At 39.1% G+C, this 22,065-nt stretch overlaps 1 protein-coding gene across 1 annotated transcript; it reads right to left on the minus strand.

The window, feature by feature from the left end:
- Positions 1 to 2,465: 2,465 nt before the first annotated feature.
- On the minus strand, positions 2,466 to 21,495 carry LOC125297517 (NACHT, LRR and PYD domains-containing protein 12-like). The gene is made up of 13 exons (XM_048247883.1): positions 21,428 to 21,495; positions 19,452 to 19,591; positions 19,210 to 19,323; positions 18,715 to 18,845; positions 13,195 to 14,986; positions 12,858 to 13,031; positions 11,888 to 12,061; positions 10,376 to 10,540; positions 9,995 to 10,168; positions 9,805 to 9,851; positions 9,120 to 9,693; positions 7,183 to 8,234; positions 2,466 to 3,853 (listed from the first exon to the last, which is right to left on the minus strand). Exons 2-13 carry the CDS (start codon positions 19,559 to 19,561, stop codon positions 3,570 to 3,572), a joined length of 4,791 nt encoding a protein of 1,596 aa, XP_048103840.1. The 5' UTR covers positions 19,562 to 19,591; positions 21,428 to 21,495; the 3' UTR covers positions 2,466 to 3,569.
- Positions 21,496 to 22,065: the final 570 nt, after the last annotated feature.

Genomic DNA, 22,065 nt, shown 5'->3' on the forward strand with positions numbered 1-22,065 from the left:
GTACGCTGGTGTAACCAGTGTACCCAGGTCTTACTGCAAGTTGTGTCTCCGAAGAGCCATTGAGATATGAGGATGTAACGTGTAATGGCACAACATGGCCACCTGTTGTGCACGTTACTTTTCCCCCTTGCATCTCGTGGAACCAATCAAATCGGCGTATCTGATATATGGGGGCCAGATGCGAGCTAAACTGATGACGACAGTGCTGTAACGTTAGAGGCCAGTAAACATTGATTGTAGTGTTATCCAATTGCGTGCGGTGAGATTTTCAAATGCCGCCCCTTGAGTTGGACCATTACATTTTTCGTGGCCAGACCCTTAATCTTTCTAGATTACCAGAGTCTGGATTTTCCAGGCTAGTATTAAATTACAGTTGTTATCAATAAAATGGTATCGATTTATATCAGATACAGTAAGGTATGTGGAATGTGCCTTGCTGAATGAATTCTGACCTTTGCCATAAGAACATTATGATATTATGAGCTGAATGCAGTGCACATTGTATTGTATGTATATATAACTTTTGAAAAAGTGTTCACTTGTAGCTGAAAAATTAAAGAAAGATGTCACCAACCACACAGGTCACACAATTGCCCCCCCTCCACTTCGTCATAGACGCCATGGCTGAGAGATGAGGTGAGGTCATTCACACTTTTGTGTGCTGTGTTACTGTATGTCACGCCATTACTCGGAATTTTCTTTTTAAAAAAATCAAACATTTGCAGAAAATACTGTTGACAAACACATTCAGTGCTACTATGGTTACTGTAATGTGTGTGTGTGTGTGTGTCAATACTGTTAGTTAGACTGTTAGACTGCAATCATCACTTGTGTGGCTTATACAGTGATACGACATACAAAGAGAAAGAAGCCAGTCGCACTAGAAGCACACATGGTCTTTCAGTCACCTTGTGCTGTGCACACTCTAACGTTCAATGGCCTTCAATGTCCCAATGTCATCTTGAGCACTGCACAGCGCACAGACCCCAATGGCCTTAATGGTGCTTAATCCGGCTTTGTGTGTGTGTGTGTGTGTGTGTGTGTGTGTGTGTGTGTGTGTAAGGGAGAGATACAGCGAGTATATGTGTGTTTGTATGTGTGTGTGTGTGTGTACGTGTGTGTGTTTGTGTGTGTGTATGTGTGTGTTTGAATATACTGTATGTGTGTATGAGAGTGTTTTGTGTTTTGACATTCCCCACCCTCCTCATGAATTTGCTGCGCATGTAATACATTGGTAGGAAAATTGGGTGTATGGCAAATATCCTTTGGTCTGTGACAAAAGTCTTTGGTCTTTGTTATAATGAAGGCAGAGCTCAACACTGTCTTTGTGTGAAGTCTCATCGGCCTTTCCTGTGTACTTGGCACCTAGCACTGACCACAAGCCACGATGTGTATAAAGGCCTCAGTTCCCTCCTTCCCTCTGCATTCAGCGCGCGATACGTGGACATGAACAACACACATCAGCAACACCAACACGGTAAATTTAGTATCCCAAATCTCATGCTTTAACTTATAAGACTATTTTTGCTGTTTTATGACAAAGTTTGCTCTTCAATACTAAAGATACATATTTGTTTTAACTGATTTGACATTATGTACATTCATTGTACTTATGTGGCGTTCAGCCATTTGTGGTATTTTATGTAATTTGTTGATTTCTTGCCATCTGTTGTGTTTATTGGTGATATTAACTTGTCTCCCATCTCTGGTTGTTATTCTACTCATGATGAAAGGTAAACGTAGTCTCAGTCACAAAGTGTGCAAGTCACATGTCTAATGAAGATTATTCTTTACTTTTCACATGATATCTTGGAAGTGTGCAGACTTCTTTTAGTAGCCCTTTGCAAAGTGCTATGATGTGATAAGTGTCAACGCCTAAAATAAAACACCCACCCCCCTGCACATTGATTCCATGTTTCTACCACATTGTCTTACAACCTATTGGCATGTGGCATTTTCAGTCAGAACAAACATATTGGTCAAGAGAAAATCAACATTAAATCAATATTTGCCAGGGGTATGAATAATTTTGTTCTTAACTGTACATGCATACAAACAAGAGTCTGGGTTGTATGCTAAACTATGAATTCTGTGATCTCAGTGAGGTGGACATCGCCATGCATTATCAAATTTTAAAAAAAGGCAGAACATGTTTGATGATTGTAGAGGTTATTGTCCAATGTTTATAACAATACCAGTGGTATAAAATTCTTCCTAGTATTGACGAGTGTACAGTACATATTGTGAATGTGGATAATGCACTGTGTTTTTTGAATGTTAAACGTTGCAATTGGTGAATAAACTCTTCTGTTTGGATAAACTAAATTGACTCATGACACCCTTAACTCTCATCTTTACTAAATAAATACATGTTCACTTGTATGTCATACTAGATGAATAATGTTTCACTGAATCATACAGTAGAATAGGACTTGTAAGTATGTGATGTTTCAACAAAACTCCACAACAGGTTAGTTATTTTTATTATATTTGCATCAATAGTCTACTACATTAAATGTCTATCCATCATCTGATACTTTCTGATCAGTCATATTGTAATGTATACATCTGTACAGTGAAGCCATGATATGATGTAGCCTCCTCTCTCACCTGCAGGTGATGCCTTTACAACAAACTGAAGGTCAGCCAACTTCCTGTGACACGTGAGATGTCAAATGGCAGCGCCCGGAGAACTTTGTGAAGGTACAGTCTGTATAAATCTTCTTTTAAATAAACTACCAATGCTTTTTCAAAGTTCTCAATGTCTCGTTTTAAATGTCAGGGCCCTCAGAAGTCTACCAATTAAGTGTGGAGCTACTTTGAGCCTTGTAAATGGTGTAAAATAGTGATTTATTTGGATGGCTAGCCCGATGCCCGAGGCAATCCCATTGAAAGAACTTGTGTTGGTAGCATCGGCTAACTATAGCCGGATTTCGGAATGCAAGGGGACAGGCCGAGATGGGCTATGAGACAAAAGTTCACACTCGGTATCATGTTTCAACACACTTTAGGTCAATATCACACCAAACTTAAACCTTTAATCTAACACCTAAAGATTAATAGTGTAGTTTTTAGTCTACAACGATGCACAGATACATCAGATTATAATGAAACCATTATCAGCCTGGTGCCCACATTACAAGTATCAATTCAAGACCAAACGTGAATGTTATATTCACAACATACATTTACAGATATTTGGTGCCTGGCACCCTGTTCTGAGAGGAATGTTCTTTGTTTGAGATGGGGTGTGACCATTTGGCTGCTTTGGCCCAAATATTGGCCTTGGCCTCTATCACATTGTTTATAACATTTTTCAAAATGTCAGAGTACTGATTAGTAGCATTCCAGGAAAGATAATGGTTTACATAATTAATTTGGATTAAATTAGAGACCAATAGAATAGAATGGAGGTGCATTATGTGTATCAGTCCTCTTCTCATGACTGACATGGAGTATAATGATGATGACATCATGACCATTTAACAGTTTTTCAAATGTCATAGTCTTCACCAACGCACCACACAAATGCCCCACTGACAATATGAGAAGGTTTCATCCTAACCGTCTTAAGAAAGGTTCAGTGTTTTCTTGATAAGGTCTTGATAAAAGTAATAGTCCAGTTCTTTAAGGAGGGAGAGCATGATGCCACACGTGGTGTCTCCCTTTTTAACCACCATGTCGATGAGGGAGGTCACCTGCTCATGTAGCACGCTGGTCCTCTGCAGGATGACTTGTGCTTCCATCCTGTTCAACACAGGAGGCTGATGGGATTCAAGCCTCAGAACCAGACCTTTCAGTGTAGGTTCTGATGTCCTCTCGATGAGATCAGGCCGAATACAGAACAGTCGATCTAGGAAGAGATCACCAAGGCTCAGGATTTTAAAACAGTGTCTCTACTGCTGCTGCTATATATGCTCTGCCCGGAGTTTTGACTCACCTCAACACAGTTAAATTAGGTAAAACAAACAAACAAAATGTAATGGATTTATTGTTATTTCAAATATTACACACACACACACACACACACACACACACACACACACACACACACACACACACACACACATATATATATATATATATATATATATATATATATACAAACATAAAAAGTTGGGACATTGTGTAAAATGCTAATAAAAGAATGTGATAATATACAGAACAAGTCTCGTAGACATAGACAACATATCAAATGTTGAAAATGAATCATTGGACTATTTCATGGAAAATACATGTTCATTTTGAATTTGATGCCAGCAACATGTTTCAAAAAACGTTAGGATGGAAGCATGTTTACCACTGTGCTGCTTCACCTATTCATTTAACAAAATTCTGTTAATGTTTAGGAACTGAGGAGACCATTTTCTAGAGTTTTGCAAACAAAATGTTGTCCCTTCTCGATATAGGATATAAATTGCACAACAGTATGGGGTATTCTTAGTCATGTTTTTCCATTATGAACCTAATTTGACAAATCTGGACTGCAGACAGGCCACCTGGACTCTTCCTCTATCGACAAATACTATTTAAATATGTATAGGATTCATTTTGGCATTGCTTTCCTGAAATAGACATTTCCTAGATGGCAGTACCGGTATATATTGCTCAAAACCTGTATACATCATTCAGAATTGATTGTGCTGTGGTGTCAAATCCACATTAAATAATACAACATCAAAAGAAGTCCGCACACTGTGGATGTATACTGCAGATGATGGCTTTAATGCACTCCGGAGCATTAGTTAGTGAAGCAAGTAAGTAAGTGAAAAGCAAAGTAAGAAAGTGAGCAGTGAGCAAAGTAAGCTCAGTAAGCTAACATCCTCTGGCTGTTGTCCAGCCTTTATACCCCTTCACGTCATCCCAGACAAGACACTCTTTGTTTACAGATAACTGACCAAGTAATGGTACTTCACCTTTGCCCTCTCATCCTGTTATTCCTACATTCTTTAGGTTTTGCTCACATTTCCTGGCGCCAAACCTTATTGATGACCCTGTCAGCCAGATCTGCTCTTTCCCTTAAACCAGTCTTCCTTTCCCACACTGAACATACTACAGACTTCAGTTTCACAAAACAATGATATTACACAGAATAAAGATACTACATAAAAGATATATAAACTAAAGGATATATGTCAATAAAAGTCACGACAGTGCTTTGCCAAATGTACAAGATGCCCATGCTGTAGGCACTAATGCTTCTCCAAACCGTCATAGATGTTGGGTTTTGAACTGAGCAATAAAACAAGTTGGATAGGTTGGATACTTGGATAGGCCCTCTCCTCTTTCGCCCAGATGAGTCCATGGTTTCCAAAAAGAATGGGAAATTTTGATTGGTCTAACCACAGGACCTTTTTCCATGTTACCTCAGTCCATTTTAAGCAAGCTCAGGCCCAGATAAGACTGTATTTTCTGTATCATGTCTCAATATCAGTTTGGCTGCAGTTTTCGAACTGAGTATCAAACTGTGGTTATTAGAGGTTTTCCTGAGCCCATACAATGACAGGTCGGGAAACAGGTCTGGTGTTGATGCAGTGCCATCTGAGGTCCAAAAAACCACGGCCATACAATGTGTTTTTCATCTCTCTTCCTTGTTTGCTAAGATTTCTGATGTTTTAATAATTAGTGCAGTGCCTGTTCAAACATGCTATTCCTGTAGAAAACCCTTTTACATGCCCAATTACATGCCCGCAGGTAGGCCTGCTTTAAAAAATAGGATGATAGGGAAACATTCCAGCTAAGCATTCAATAATGAATATGATATTATAATACATTATAATACATGTGCAGTGAGTAGAATTTAAGAATGGCTGCATGTGACATTTTTACAGATTAAAATGACATACGCCTGAGTTAATTCTTGAGTTAATTCTTTATGTTAAGCCTATTGAATAACTTGATGATAGAGAAGACAAATTATACTATATAGCATGTAAGTATCTCGTATCAAATGAGTATGGGCATTATGCCAAGCAATATTGCATGTAAGTATCTCGTATCAAATGAGTATGGGCATTATGCCAAGCAATATTGCATGTAAGTATCTCGTATCAAATTAGTATGGGCATTATGCCAAGCAATATTGCATGTAAGTATCTCATATCAAATGAGTATGGGCATTATGCCAAGCAATATTGCATGTAAGTATCTCGTATCAAATGAGTATGGGCATTATGCCAAGCAATATTGCATGTAAGTATCTCATATCAAATGAGTATGGGCATTACGTTAAGCAACATGAAAGACATCCCTGAATTACATAGCAATGCAACATGTGAATAAGCTAAATCTCCTAGCATGCTAAATCTCCGTTTACCATGCTAATGCAGACCACTACACTTCTGCTACTCAAATTCGCAGATGAGGTGAGATTACTCAGCCGCTGGAATCCAAACTGTGTTTCTCGGTGACTGACTATCATCAAAGTGAGACCTAGCCACACAATAGACATGGGTGGAGCTCCCCTGAAACTGGTCCCCTTGGAAACAGTGCAGTGCAGCGATAAACGTCCTACCTAAATAAGAATATTTTGAAATATGCATTCAAAAATCTTCAAAATCGAGATTGCACACCTTTGTGCCACGCGCGAGCCACATACGAATTCTTAGGTCAGTCTGACAAACGGTCAGCAAGATATGCGTGCCACAGACATTAGGACACACAGACGCTTTATAGATAGATAGCCTACTATGTCATGTAGATGATGAACTCCCTAAATACTTCACAATTTCATGTTAAGAAGCATTAAAATGGCATTATTTCATTATTTGTGCACACAGATTTACACAGAGTGATGAATACCCCTACATCTTTACTTCTAAGAGGGATGCTCTTTTTTATGCCCAATCGTGTTGGCAGTTACCCTAATTCCTCCTTTTGTTTTCTTTATCATATAACTTTTCAACATTTTGATATTCCCATCCCAACTTTTTTTTAAACATGTTGCTGGTATCAAATTCAAAATTAACATATATTTTCCATGATATAGTCAAATTTGTCATTTTCAACATTTGATATGTTGTCTGTGTCCTTTTTGCAGCTAAATATGAGTTTAAGAGATTTGCAGATTATTACATTCGGGTTTTATTCACATTTCACACAACGTCCCAACTTTTTCTGTTTTGGGGTTGTATATTATATATATATATATATATATATACAGACAGTGGTTAAAAAGGTTACCTTTGTGTGACATGGTGGCCATTATCCCTCCTACTTCATTGTTCCTGGCAGAACTGCTTGAGTAAGCCTCCTCTCTGCTTGTGTTAGCCACCTCTCTCTCTCTCTCTTCTCGAGAATGTCTGTGTGCTGCTGCTGAGGGCATTTCATGACTGTGTGCCATTTCTCCAGTCTCACCATATTCAAAACGTTCCAATGTCGCTCTCCATATGGACTTCCCCTCACTGAGTATCTCCAAATCAAAGGAGTCCTCTGCATTGTCAATGACCACCCGAAATAAGTCAGGAGGTCTGATGTATTTAAGGGTGATCTCTGATGGAGAGATCCTAGCATGACAAGGGGATATGTTTAGTCTAAACTTAGTGTTCATCTGAATGGACATGTCTGGGCGATGTGTTTTGATCTCCTTTGCATCTTGAGTTCTCGGTAAATCCTTTTCAACAGCCTGAATCATGGAAGCATCCCGCGGCACGACATATGCAAGGAGAACCAGGGGCGTCACTCTGGTCCGGTAGATTAGCACATCCAAGTGGGTTTTAATTCTGAAGCATTTTTTCAAAATGGCTCCTGTCAGTGAGAAGGAGGGCTTAAGGAGCTTTGTATGGAAGCGAGTCAGCTCACAAGTTTTTAGAGTTACACCGCTGTCGTCCCCATGCAGAACTCTCACAGCCTCTCTGACATAGGCATAGGAACCTTCCAGGCAGGCAAAATGGGGCAGATGAGCCTCCAACAGTTCACCTGACAGCACTTTGATGTCCATCAAGGGACCAATTGGTGTGTACCGTAACATGGCAAGCTCTGCTCTAAAGATATCAGGGTCGCTAAAGCAATACTCTAAAGTGACTTCAACCGCGCACACCCAGCGCAAACCGGATACTGTGCACTCAAACCTTCCTGGGGGAGAGCTGTGTTTATACACAGGGACTCCTGTCTCCATGGAAACAGAGGGTTCCATGAGGATCCAGTGTGAAGTGTCTTTGATGTTCTCACATGATTTGCAGCAGTTTGTTGGTCTATGATTCAGACAGAGAATTTCATCAGCTGAAATCTCCATCCTGTAAAAGAGAAAAAATATATTTGTTTAGTTTTATTATGGTAGAAAGAGCATATTATGTCAACAAGCAGCCATCAAATTTAGTGATAGATTGTGGTAGACAAATTCATATACAATTCTGACATAAGTTATGAGGGGCAAAACAAATTAAATGAACACCATCAAAATCCCCCTGAGGAACCTTTTCAAGTGGCTTTGGACCCCATAAAGACACAACGCAATCAATAAACACAGAGAAACTACCACAACAAACTCAAGTAGACAAATGGTGCAACAAAACAACACATTCTCAGCCTGAACAAACTGTCCTTCTTGAACATGGGGCATCCGTGGCCTACTGGTTAGTGCTTTGGGCTTGGAACCAAAGGGTTGCAGGTTCGACCCCCGACCAGTAGGAAACATGTGGGCGGGGATGTGGTTTAGCACTGCTCTCTCATGCCCACATCCACGGCTGAAGTGCCCTTGAACAACGCCCCTAACCCCTCACTGCTCCCCGAGTGCCGCTGTAGTATTACAGCTCATTGTTCCGGGTTAGTGTGTGCTTCACCTCACTGTGTGCTCTTTGTGTTCACTAATTGACAGATGGGATAAATGCAGAGACCAAATTCCTTGTATATGCAGGCCTATAAACCTGATTTACATTTCACAACATGCTAACCGGGCAACTTCTCTTGTCAGTGTTGCATTGAACTATGACCATATCAAGCCACAGCTAAACAAGCTGGAGTAGGACATCTATGTGGTGTTTACAGCATGTCTCTCAGAGTTTTACACAGAGACTCATCTAAAATGTTTTTCTCTTTCTTCTGCTCTGGGTTATACAGCTTCTGTGTTTTAATTAATATAAAGATGTAGCAAGAAAAGATGAAAAAAAATGCTTCATTACCCTCCATCATTATATGTAGTCTGTATCCTGTTGGGTACACTGCAAAGAGAAATTGATGACTCCCTATTTCCATTATTGTAAACCCCAAATGCTGCATGTAGGGGCTCAGTGAATGTGGAGTGGTACATGTTCAGGAGTTTGAGAGTGTTCAAGGAGACGCTGTAAAAGGACAAAGTGCCAGCCGGCCAGTCCAGGTACACTCCTAATCGGTTTTCATTCAATTGATATGTAACGTGTCTCATCTTCTTATTATGCCAGAAAGCAGGCCAGGAAGATTCCAGATTTACAGACATGCGCCAGGACTTGTCATCGGATCCAAAAATACTTTCTTCCCTACCTCTCCTCTTGATGCTGTTATAAGCCACTGCTATATATACCCTTCCAAAAAAGTCTGCTTCCCAATAACAACGTGTTGTCAACCTCTCACTGCACAAGACCTGAGCCCTGCTGTCAAATCTCTTCATATTGTCTGAGTAGGGCTGTTTCTCAAACACATATGTCACCTTCCTGTTCCCCTCAGAAAACAAAAGGTGTGGGCTTGCAGTGTCTGGGTCTAGTGTGAGCTCACAGGTATCTGCAAACATGAGGAAGGTTAAGGCAAGGACAAGATATATTCTCAAATTTAATCATATTTGTGAATATTGTTATGAAATACTTAGGGGTTATGTATTGTTTTAGTTCTCACATTTCTGCAGTCCTGGCTTTAACCAACGCGCTGAATTGTGCTCTGTGCTGTAAGTAAGAATTGGCAACACACATATACAGACATGCATTACAAGTCACAAGACCACAAGTACTGTACACATGACCAAAGAAAAGAATTCATGTGTACCGAGTATGAAAACTACACACAAACACTACATTCAACTACATACTTGAGTTTCTCCAGTTTGTAGTCTGTATTCTTCAACATGCTTGTGAGTTTCTTGACTCCCGACACACCAGGATGATTGTAGCTGAGATCCAACTCTCTCAGGCTTAAAGGGTTTGAGTCTAAAGCTGATGTCAAATGGTCACATCCGATCTCTGTTATGAGACAACCTGAAAGACTATAGAGAGAGATCCCATATGCCTGATCATGGCATAAAAAGCAACAATATATTGAATTGGCTGAATTTCCTCCTGTGAGTGTTTTTTTTTATCTGAATTTGTAGAAATGCCAGCAAACAGCAGATAGTGTTACAGAAGAACATATTATCAATAGAGTTTAAGCATTCTGGTTTCAGTTTGAAATTATATGGATTCTAACCACTTACATCAAATTTTCCAGTTTGCAGCATGGGTGCTTCAATCCCAAAGACAAGGATTTTGCTCCACAGTCTCCAACTTCATTGTTGGTGAGATCCAGCATCTTAAGGTTTGTGTTTACTGCCCAGCCCAGGATTTTACATGATTCTTCCGTGAGATCACAGCATTTGAGTCTGCAGACAAATTAGGAGATAACTTTAGGCTCTGTCGATAGTAAGATAGGTAAATATAATTGTGGTGAAAATGATCTCCGTCCATTTTATTATATCATTGACTTTTTCCCCCAAAAGTTTTGTGTCCACACTACGAACGAATTCACTATAGAAGGAACTCTCAATTTTATATGTATTATGGCAACTGCTCTTCATTATATCTGAAACTCTGCATTTACACTACAAAGCAAACAAGGTATTTTCAAATGTATGCATTTCAGAGAGCCTTTTCATAAAGCTTAGTTTTAGGTGTCTGAATATGCTGTTTTACCATAGACAGAAGAGCTAAATAATAATGCATATACATATTTACATGACCTTAGTATGAATAATTCGGCTTTGCTTTGCCTTAAATATATCCTATAAGGGTAACGCTTTAGGTCTTATAAGTGTATTATCCATCTCTTTGTCTTATACACCATTAACAAGCACTAACAAGCTGCTTCTTAACACTTACAAGCTGCATGTTAACTGTTAATATGTTTGTGTAACTTAAAAGGCTGCTTATTAACACTTACAAGCTGCATGTTATTAAAGGATAACAACAGTTAACTTACTGTTAGTAATTAATTGTTAACTTTTTATTATGCACTGATAATACCTAATAAGTAGGGCTGTCAATCGATTAAAAAAACAAAAATCTAATTAATTACATACATGTACTCTGTGATTAATTAATCTAAATTAATCGCATATATATTTTTTTGCTGTGAAAGTATTTTAAATATTTAAATTCAAATGAATCATTGAATAATCAGCATTAGTGACATTAAAGTTCAAAAACTCTTTATTATTATTATTTTCACTGTTCAAATAATTGCCATACTAATCTATGATATGACCTAATATGCTGAGGAAATAAATTCAAAAGTGCTTCAGGGATTTTCTTTGCATTGATGTGCGACTATAGAGTTGATGAACTCCGGTGATATGCAAATTGCTTGCTGCAGACATTGCAGAGGACTTTATTTTCAACACTTTATTTTTTATGAATAACGACCATCAGGCCGTTTTTAAAAAGTAAATGTTCCAATCAATGATCCAGGCAGCACGTTTTCTTCTCTCTCCTTCATTTTACAGTCTAATTTTTACTAGAACGGCTCGAGGTCAAAGGTCATACAGAATCGATTAATCTGCACTAATTTTTTTAATCAGTTATTTTTTCACAAATGAATTAATCAAAATTAATCAGTTATTTTGACAGCCCTACTAATAAGCACATGTTATTCTAAAGCGTTAACCATGTAAGACATAATATGAGAAGATTACAAACTAAAGTCTGAGTGTTTCAAGTTTGACCACTCTAACCTCAATGTCTCCAGTTTACAACCTGAAAATACTAATCCAGCACACATTAACTGTATTCCAGAATCTGTTAGATGATTGAAACTCAGGTCAAGTTCCTTTAGGCTTGAGTTTTTGTGCTGGAGTACAGATGACAGTGTATGGCAGCAGTTATGGGTGAGATCACAGGCAGCCAGTCTTAAAAGAAAGCAGACATGATAAACACATTTAAGTTTAGACGATTAGAAATAGGGGGTGTACTGTTTTTTAATGAGATTGTAGATTGTTTACAGATGTTTTATCCTGATTATCCTCACTCACAATCACACAATTGGAGAAAGAGACAGGCAACCATTACAGAACTTTTTGTAATGACTAATGATTACATGCTTGGCTACATGCTGAAGTTTCACCATTCTCACAGATCCAAATATTTATTTCAGAAGAGAAAAAGCTTATTTTACTTGTTTAGTAGCCTGGAAAATCCAGACCCTGATAATCTAGAAAGATTAAGGGTCTGGCAAAGAGCAGTGTAATGGCCCAACTCGAGGGGCGGCAACAAGCATGCATTTAAAAATCTCCCTGTACGCAATCGGATAACACTACGACCAATGTGTACTGTCCTCCAATGTTGCAGCGCTGTCTTCATCAATTTAGCTGGTTCCCCGGAATGTTGGGGTAAAAGTAACGTGCACCATTGCTCTTTGCCAGAGTGTCTCGCAGAGACAATTCCATTGTGCTCTCGTGAGAACTCTGGATTTCCAAGGTGCTTGTTTAGAGTGATGATAGCTTGATTTGAATGTGAATGGTGAAACTTAAGCAAATAGTACATTTGTTTCAAGATGGAAAATGTTAACAGCCTTGTTTCTACCAGGTCTATCTAGTTCAGACCTAGGTAGCCTAGCCTACTGTCCAGATAGCATTAGAATGACATTTAGTCTATTTTTCTTTATTGCATTTTGCATTTCACATTATCCATTCATTCAAAACTCACCTTAGTATCAATATTTTGCAATATCTGCTGGTTAATCCACCAAACAAGCTAGATATACCCTTATCTGTTATCCTATTGTTGGTCAGGTTTAGTTCTGTCAGATGTGATTCCGGTGACTGGATTGCATTGGTGAGAATTGTGCAGGAATATTGATTCAAACTACAGCTGGCAAGACTGGAAAGAATAATCACAATCAATTTGCAACTCTCAGCCTCCATTTCTAGTTTTTACATTGGAGTTACAGCCTGAATAACATATCTGTTTTGTCTGTAATATATATATATATATATATATATATGTCATCTATATCCATTTTTAGAATATATTTCACACTTACTTTGCCTTTCTGGAAGTACTCACAGCAGTGAGCAGTCTGTTATGTCCATCTTCAGATGTGTTGTATTTTGACAAGTCAAATTCATCCAAAACATCATCTGACATCAGAAGCATGTAGGCCAGTGCTGAGCATTTCTCTACAGAAATCTTCTTCCCTGAGTTAACATCCTGTTGGATCTCTGAGTATGCAGAATTGTCTTTCATTTCCATCAAGCAAAGTAAAAGATTCATGTACCGTTGAGGACTGGATTTGTGATGTAACACATTTTCACTAATCTTTTTTTTTATGTGTTCAACCGCTATTCTAATACTCTCTGAGAAGTCCTGTGTTTTTGGCAGGATGCCTTGCAGAAGCCTTTGATTGGACTCGAGTGCACAGCCCAAAAGGAAGCGAAGGAAAAGGTCCAGGTGTCCATTCTCACTCTTTAAGGCTCTATCAACAGCACTTACAAGCCAGTGGTGCAAATTCACCCCCATGGTTGGAAAGGCACTCAGTGCTTCCATGTCTGCATTTACAGAGCAGGAAAACACATAGACCGCTGCAAGAAACTCCTGGATGCTCAGGTGGACAAAGCAGTACACCCTTCTCTGTCCAAACACTGGCTCCTCCCTAAAGATTTCAGTGCACATGCCAGTGTACACAGATGCATCAGCAACATCAATGCCACACATTATTATATCTTCCTCATAAAACAAGATATTGCCCTTCTCCAATTGCTCATAGGCCAATTTAGCCAGTTTCATGAGGATGTTCTTGTTAGACTGCAGAAGGCGTTGCTTGTCTGACTCATTCTTGCCGTGGTATTTTTGGCTTTTCACATTTGTCTGGATTAGCAGGAAGTGAGCGAACATTTCAGTCAGTGTTGTAGGTATCTCAGTGTTGATGTTGTGGACAAAAATCTCACTAAGTACTGCAGCTGTGATCCAACAGAAAACTGGAATGTGGCACATGATGTAAAGGCTACGTGAGGACTTCACGTGGGAGATAATTCTACTGGCTTGAGACTCATCACTGATTCTCTTCCTGAAATACTCCTCCTTCTGGGGGTGATTGAAGCCTCGCACCTCTGTTACTTGGTCAATGCGCTGGGAAGGAATCTGGGCAGCAGCTGCTGGTCGGGAGGTCACCCAGATGAGGGCAGAGGGCAGGATATTTCGATGGAAGAGTTTTGTAATCAGTGTGCTGAGTGATGAGACATCACTAACAGAAGAAACACTTTGATCATGTTGTGCTTTGAAATTCACCTCAAGTCTGCTTTCATCGAGGCCATCAAAGATGAACAAAACCTTACAGCTTTGGTATATCTTTGGATCCAGCCTTTTAACTTCCGGGTGGAAGAGAACAACAAGGTCATGAAGTGAGAATTGACGATTTTTCACCAAATTCATTTCCCTGAACGGAAGAATGAACATAAAATCTATGTCCTCATTTCCGTTCCCCTCTGTCCAGTCTAAAATGAACTTATGCACAGATACTGTTTTTCCGATGCCAGCGATGCCTTTGGTCAGGACTGTTTGGATGATTTTATTTTGTCCAGGTAATGGTTTAAAGATGTCATTACATTTGATTGCTGTTTCCTGTAATGTTTTTCTTTTGAATTCCCTCCTAATTTGCTGTATTTCATGTTCAGTGTTTACACCTTCACTCTCTCCCTCTGTAATGTACAGCTCAGTGTAAATCTTCTTCAGTGACATTTTAACATGTGAGTCTTCAGCTCCTTCATTAATGCCTTCAAACCTCCTCTTCAAAGTAGTCTTATGTGCTCTCATGACTAACTGCAAGGTATCACCATCTGTTAAAGAAAATAACTAAAATGTATCCAGTGTCTTCTGACGATTTGTGAATTAAAAACACGTTCTTGTCGACAATGATTTTAGAATGTTTTATCTTCTTTCATCTTGCAGTTGCTGAATTATGGAGTGGATTTTATTGAATGTTAAAAATATTTAAATCAACATAATAGGCGTTATTTAGCATCTAAACTCATGGTACAGTGTTCCCATTAGTACGAGGGTGGTTATATGTTGAAAACTGAATGAATGCCAGACACTATTGTAGGCATATAGACAAATGTTTACAAACATTCCAGTGCATTAACCTAGCTGGTGGAAGACATAGACATACTGACTAGATGTCGCCTTGGGCTCTCAGCAACACCGCCGCCATCTTAGGTTAGAAATTTGAAGCTCTAAACTAGTTCTCCAGTGTTGACAGTGTTACCGATTTAGTGACTTTTGGTCATCCCCAGTGATAGAAAACCTTATCTAGCGACAAATTTGACGATTTTTCACAATGATGGCAAACTTGGTTTTGTTGTTGAAATGTCAGAAAATGTCCCTCATGGCTTTTTCATTTGTGAGTTAATCTACATTGCGTTCACCCAAAGCGTTGCCCCCCAAAAGTAATGACTGGCCTATGTAGTATCAGACCATGTTAAAGCACGGAAGTAAATGTTCAATAGATCTAACAGCAACTTCTAGTGAGATTACAACCTGAATGAACGAGACGAGGGGTAGGCTATGTAGTCTCAACCAGAGCCCGTCTACGAAGAGCCTGTTCACTTCCATTGTATCGAACCTGGTTGCAGTTCACCCATAGTTCCTCTAGGGGCGGTCGCGAGCTAGCACAGAATTATTGGGAGTCTATGGGGCTAGACAGGTAAATCTATCTTTACTAGAGCTTTGTTTTCTCTGGACTCGACCATGTATGTCTGTCAGTTGGAACAAACCAAAAAAATAGCAAGCCCTCTGATTAAACAAACAATGACCTAAAATACTTCCTGCAAACAAACACATTCACATTTAGCTGGACATAATGTAACCTGACTTAAAAACAGAGGTGTGGGTAGGTCAGACCTAGAGGGGGCACATTTAACTGCTAGAATGTCATTTTTGAAATTCTAGCAGCTAAATGTGCCATTTTTGCCTATGACTTGCTAGAGAAATGGCATGGTTCTCGTTTATAATTAATTTTTACCTTCCCCAGAGGGCACATACTGTAGTACTGTAGGGTACTACATCTCTTCATACTGGGATTTGTTCCTTTCCATTGCAAGGGCACTTCATAGTTCCACAGTGCTATCTAAGAGGGCCCTTCATGATTTTCCACTGCAGGGGCATCAGTTAGGAAATGTCCCTAAATTGATGTAAGTAGGGACACGGTTTGCTTCACTGCATCACATTTTAACTACTAGAGGAGTATCTACATTGGCACTTTATGCTTTCCCACATGTTGTACAATATGCAGGGCTACATTCTACTGCACTCTGTACTGGAAATGACACTAAATGAAACACTGTCATGTAGTGGCAGCAAAGAGGCCACTCCATAATGGCACCCCTCTCCAATGGAAGGGCACACATAGGGAACGCCATGTTAAGGGACAACATAGGTGTTGCATTTCATTAAAGGGAAACTTGGCAGGATTTCCCCCTCTGCTGGAGAAATTGTGCACTATGCTTTTTCAAACTGTGGGAAAAGGTAAAGATAAAGCACATGGATTTGTTTACAAGCTAGCGAACGGTTAGCATAAATTTGGGAGAACTATGTGGATGTTACAAGGTAAGAAACACGATTTAAAAGGAGTTTCTTGTTTCTCATTTATCTTTCCGGGATGGTAGTCTCAATGTTGCAAGGTTGGTTTTCCGCCTGGGGACGCTAGGCGCAGCGGGGAAAGTCACCATTTTTACCGGAACAGGTCATTTAACCATCCAAATAATTTCTAAACGGGTTTATTACGTTGAAATAGTTGCCAAGTTCCCCTTTAAAGTGCCGATATTATGAAAAAAATCACTTTTTCTGGGATTTGATGTGTTATTGTGTGTCTTTGGTGCTTCCACACTCCAACCTTGGAAAAAAAAACCATCCATACTGTTTTGAGTGAGATAAGGGTTTCTGGATGTATCCTGCCTTCAGTCTCCAGGGTGATGTCACAAGCCGAAATATTTCAATATTCCCACCCACCACCTCCTTTTAGGGCAATTACGTTATAATGGAAACCTATGGAGCTGCATCGAAGTGGGCAGGGAAAAGGATTTATACTAAATCGTTGAACAAACGTGAACAAAAGGCACAAAATAAGGTTGGTGTAAGAGTTATCTGTTTGTTCATGGGATTCATTCTAATCCCATCACTTACATATTTTCTTACAACTAGGTGAGATAGCTAAGCTTATGTTGTAGGCTACTGAAGTTCAACTGTTAAATAGCTAGCTAGCAAGCTAACCGTTTTACATAGAGATATGGTAAGTGTTAGCTACGGGCTAACTTCGTCCTCTCAACACTGGGGTATTGGAAACAAATAAGGTTGGTAGTGTACATAGTTTCGGCATAAGTCAATTACACATTTCTCCATAACCATTGTGTTAGTAAAAGGATTGAATGTCCTGTGAATCAATATGTAACGTGTGACTAGCATCTAGCTGTCTTTCCCATTGGAATCAATAGCCACGTTTGCATGGACATTTTTATTTAAATCCGATTGAAATGAAACTGATTAAAGATTTCAACCGACTTGTTTTCATGAACGCTAAATAATCTAATTGGCAATTATTGACCAAGATAATATCACAGTGATCTGAGAAGATGCAGTTCTGTAGCCTAACTAACTATGTAGAACGAAGGTGTAGTAGATGTTAGGGGATATTTAATTGGCGTGTTTCAGATGTTGCATAATGAACACCCCACCTCTCCACACCAAGCCTACAAGTTCAACTGTTAAGCCTAGATACATATCTCAGAAAATAATGTAGATACAAGCTTAAACCTTTGCACAGTAGCTGTTGGGTAATATTTAGCATTATTGACATAAACTATGAAGCAAAGCCAAGATGGTCAGGCGAGGCTGGAGGTATTTGCTGATTTGGCACGAATGACCCTGGTAACAGTTAATGGAGTGGGGCGTGGGTAAGTGGCAGCAGCTCATTAATATGCAATGAGCAGCAGAAACAGCACACTTTGAAAGGGACTGAAAAAGAGTGTAATAGAGGTAGGCAAGAATCTTTTTCCAGCAAACAACTTCAGAAACATGTTTTCTGGAACTCATAGACCTATTTTAACTTGTTGAAAAATATTCATAATATGGGCACTTTAACAACACTAGAACCCACTTTTCAGCCATGAGGACACCAGAGGTTGCCAGCGCTCTTTAGAGTCTGGACTATTTACACTCTTTAACATCATTAACACACTGGCAATAATTTCCACACTCACAGGAAATTTGTACTGAAATTAACTACAGTTTTATTCTGCCAGATAACATTTGGTCCCTCTCTGTCTGAAGAGTTAAAGTTACTCTTATAAGATATATATTTTTTTAAATGCTTATGTGGCTTTTCAAGATATGTGCACTGTTGACTAGGTGATGGGCAAAATTATTGTGTTGATTATTTTCAGAATATGGTCAAGAATACAGAGCTTGGCTTGCTGCTTATTATTGTCAGTAGTTAGGATGTCAACATAGAGAGACAACAATACAACAAATACACATTTGGCACAAATGTGGGTGATTTTGTGTTACTTACTACACTGGAGACACATGTGTTGTCCTAACTGTCCAGGCTGGTCTAGCGGATTGCTAACGCAATCCTTGCAGAAACTATGACCACAGCTCATTGACACAATGGCTGCCAATTCCTGTTCACACACTCCACATCTTCACATATAGGACATAATACAAGAAATACAATACAATTACAAGATATATTGATTTCATATAGCTTACGATATATAATATATGTTGTTATATAAAACTGTAGTATAATAATAATTTATGGGTTTATTACAACACAATTCAACCGCCAAGGACGTGAGGTGAGGTAACTGCAGAACTTTTCGCCTCTTGGCAGCTTGCCAGACAGACTAGCTCACTACTTGGTGTTAATGATTTAACCACATTGGTGGCTAGTTAGGCTACTGTCACACAGCTGTTGATAAGGCGGCATAGGGAAAAACAACGTTTATCTTCAGAGGCTTTTCATGAGTTTAGAACAACAATTTTGCCACAAGAAGAACTGTACCTGGTGTCAGAAGGATTGTTGTCTCCACTGAACTTGAAAGGCTCTGTCATGGACATGTTACTCTTCATGGAAGCACAGCTCGGTACTGGGGATGGGGGTCTTTTAGTTTTTGCCCTATGAACAGCACACAATGAAACCTCTCCAGCAATACAGGCCTTGTTTTCAGTAAAATTCTACAGTTAGTTGTAAAAGTTGTATAGTTTGTTGTAAAATACTTTATGCACTTATAACTATAATTTTACCTTGTGTCTGATGGAACACTGTCCTCACTGCTGTCAAAGGGCTTCCCCATGTTGTGAGGTGTTGCAGGAGCACTGCTTGGATCAAGGCCCCGCCTCTCTTTGCGACTCATGGCACAAGTATGTCAACTAACTCCTTAAACCTTTGGATATATATAAGCAAGAATATATTGAATATAATTCTGTTGTGATGGTAAAGTCAGTAATTTAAAAACACTGGAGAATGACCAAATGAGGAACACTGATGGGTTTTAAAAATTGTGCATAAGAGACAAACAGCTGTGGGCAGCCGTGGCCTACTGGTTAGGGCTGGTTAGGGCTTCGGACTAGTAACGGGAGGGTTACCGGTTTGAACCCCGACCAGCAGGAACGGCTGAAGTGCCCTTGAGCAAGGCACCTAACTCTCCACTGCTCCCTGAGCGCCGCTGTAGCAGGCAGCTCACCGCGTCAGGATTAATGTGTGCTTCACCTCACTGTGTGTTCACTGTGTGCTGAGTGTATTTCACTAATTCACGGATTGGGATAAATGCAGAGACCAAATTTTCCTCACAAGATCGAAAGACTTACTTACTTATAAAAACATGGTTATCACATGCATATGTGGCCCATATGTAAAGTTGTACGAATGAAGGAATTCAGAAATAAATTCAGACAATTCAGAAATAAATTCTTGTATTCAAAAAACCCTGAAATTGCCTGGTTTCCTTATTTTTTCTTTGGTAAAATAAGTATTGTCTGAAGTTCAGTGTGTATGGAGATCCAGTGAAGTATTTCTTCTATTATCAGAGGTCAAAGGCAAATGCCCGCCCTGTCTGCCTCGCCACCACCTCCTCACCTGTCCACCATATACAGGTCAGAACAAATTTTTCCATCTAGGGCCAGATCACTCTAAATCACTACATCTTACTCTTGCCTGATCTTATCTTGTTTACTCATTCACTTTTGACTTGAAACGCTAAGTTTAAGTTAAAACATTTGGTAAGACTTTATGGTAAGGATATATGAATTATCATGAAAGCATGAATTAATTATTGATTTATGTATTACTTCAAACCTTAAAATCACATGAATCATAAGGAATTGACATGAGTTCATAGCCTGTAATTTGTGATCTCATACATGAACAGCTCATCACCTAAAGCATTAGATACGGTGGGTACATTATGATGTATGATTTATTAAGCATGAATATTATGATTTCTTTTTCTGCCAAAAACTTGGTCATCAATGCTCAAATTCTGATTTGAACACAACTTGTGCAGTTCTCTAAACACATGCCATTATTTAAAACATTAGGCAACTTTAGTTGAGGGGCCAAAGACATGATTGACTCATGGGCAATTAACCTCAAACTAATGTAATGATGATGATCACCATACTGAATCACCATGATGATCTGGAGTCAGCTTCCCTCCTCTTGTGCTATTGGATACATTCTAACAGACACACAGCACTGACCTCAGTGGAGTATGTGCTTCCTTAACAGCCCTGCTTTAGCTATGAGAACAGTCTTCACCACAAGGATTAATATCAGGATAGGACAAACCTGACAAATCTTCTGCTTTTGTCAGTTCTTATTTTATACATAAGTAATGAAAATCTGCAATAATCAAAGTCACAATGAAAGATGTGTTCCAGTCTGGGATCACATGACACGTGACACAGAAAATCAGCCACGACGAAATTCATCATTCAACCCAGGTCAAAAGGCACTGAAATTACTTTCCCTGACTATACCAGATGTATATATGTAAAGGATTTTTACTGAAGGGTGTAGAAAACTGTTCATAACAAAGCCTCGTCCAAAGACCACAAGACTCCATTGTCCACTGTGTACATAACTCTAGATGCCAACAAGTGTAGAGCATTTATTTTACAGCATAGATCAATAATGTGATTTTTGCCAATTGCCAATGTATAGGTTTTCCCTTTTATCGTATTAACTTATATTTAACCACAAAACAAATATATGCACTTACCTTAAGATCGCTTTAATCACCTAAGCCATATTTCGCAGATACTGTCTGATGACTGTTTCAGAGTGAACTTTGTGTTCCTGTTATAAAAAGGTTTTACAGCTACATTTTACAGCTACATTCTTCCTTCAGACTTGAGTACTTTTCCTTAAAGAGACAGTAACATAGTGTAGGTGTGGTATGTGTTTGGGACTGAAACAGTAACATGGTGTAGGTGCTGTGTGTGTTTGGGACTGAAACAGTAACATGGTGTAGGTGCTGTGTGTGTTTGGGACCGAAACAGTAACAAGGTGCAGACAGATATTGTGGTATAAAACTTTCACTATGGTTTGTAGACATCATGATGAGAGAACGAGTTTGAAACTGTAAAGCATGTATTTATATAACCTTAACCATAATAAAGTAATACACTGACATTATTTCTAACTAACATACTTTTATAATATTTTAAATAACAAATTTAACTAATACTATTAACATACTGAAGCTATTCTACCAGAATTCCCCCTACGTGCGCTCTGTATCCCTATGTCTCTCTTTGTCGCTTTGCGTCTCACTGTGGATGGGCGAAGCCTGTTTGAAAAAAGCAGCTGCGGAGATAAAGACGTCATCGGAGGCGGGCTCTACTCAAAACAGCTAGT

The sequence above is a fragment of the Alosa alosa genome, chromosome 7, assembly GCF_017589495.1.
Source record: "Alosa alosa isolate M-15738 ecotype Scorff River chromosome 7, AALO_Geno_1.1, whole genome shotgun sequence".
Lineage (NCBI taxonomy): Eukaryota > Metazoa > Chordata > Actinopteri > Clupeiformes > Clupeidae > Alosa > Alosa alosa.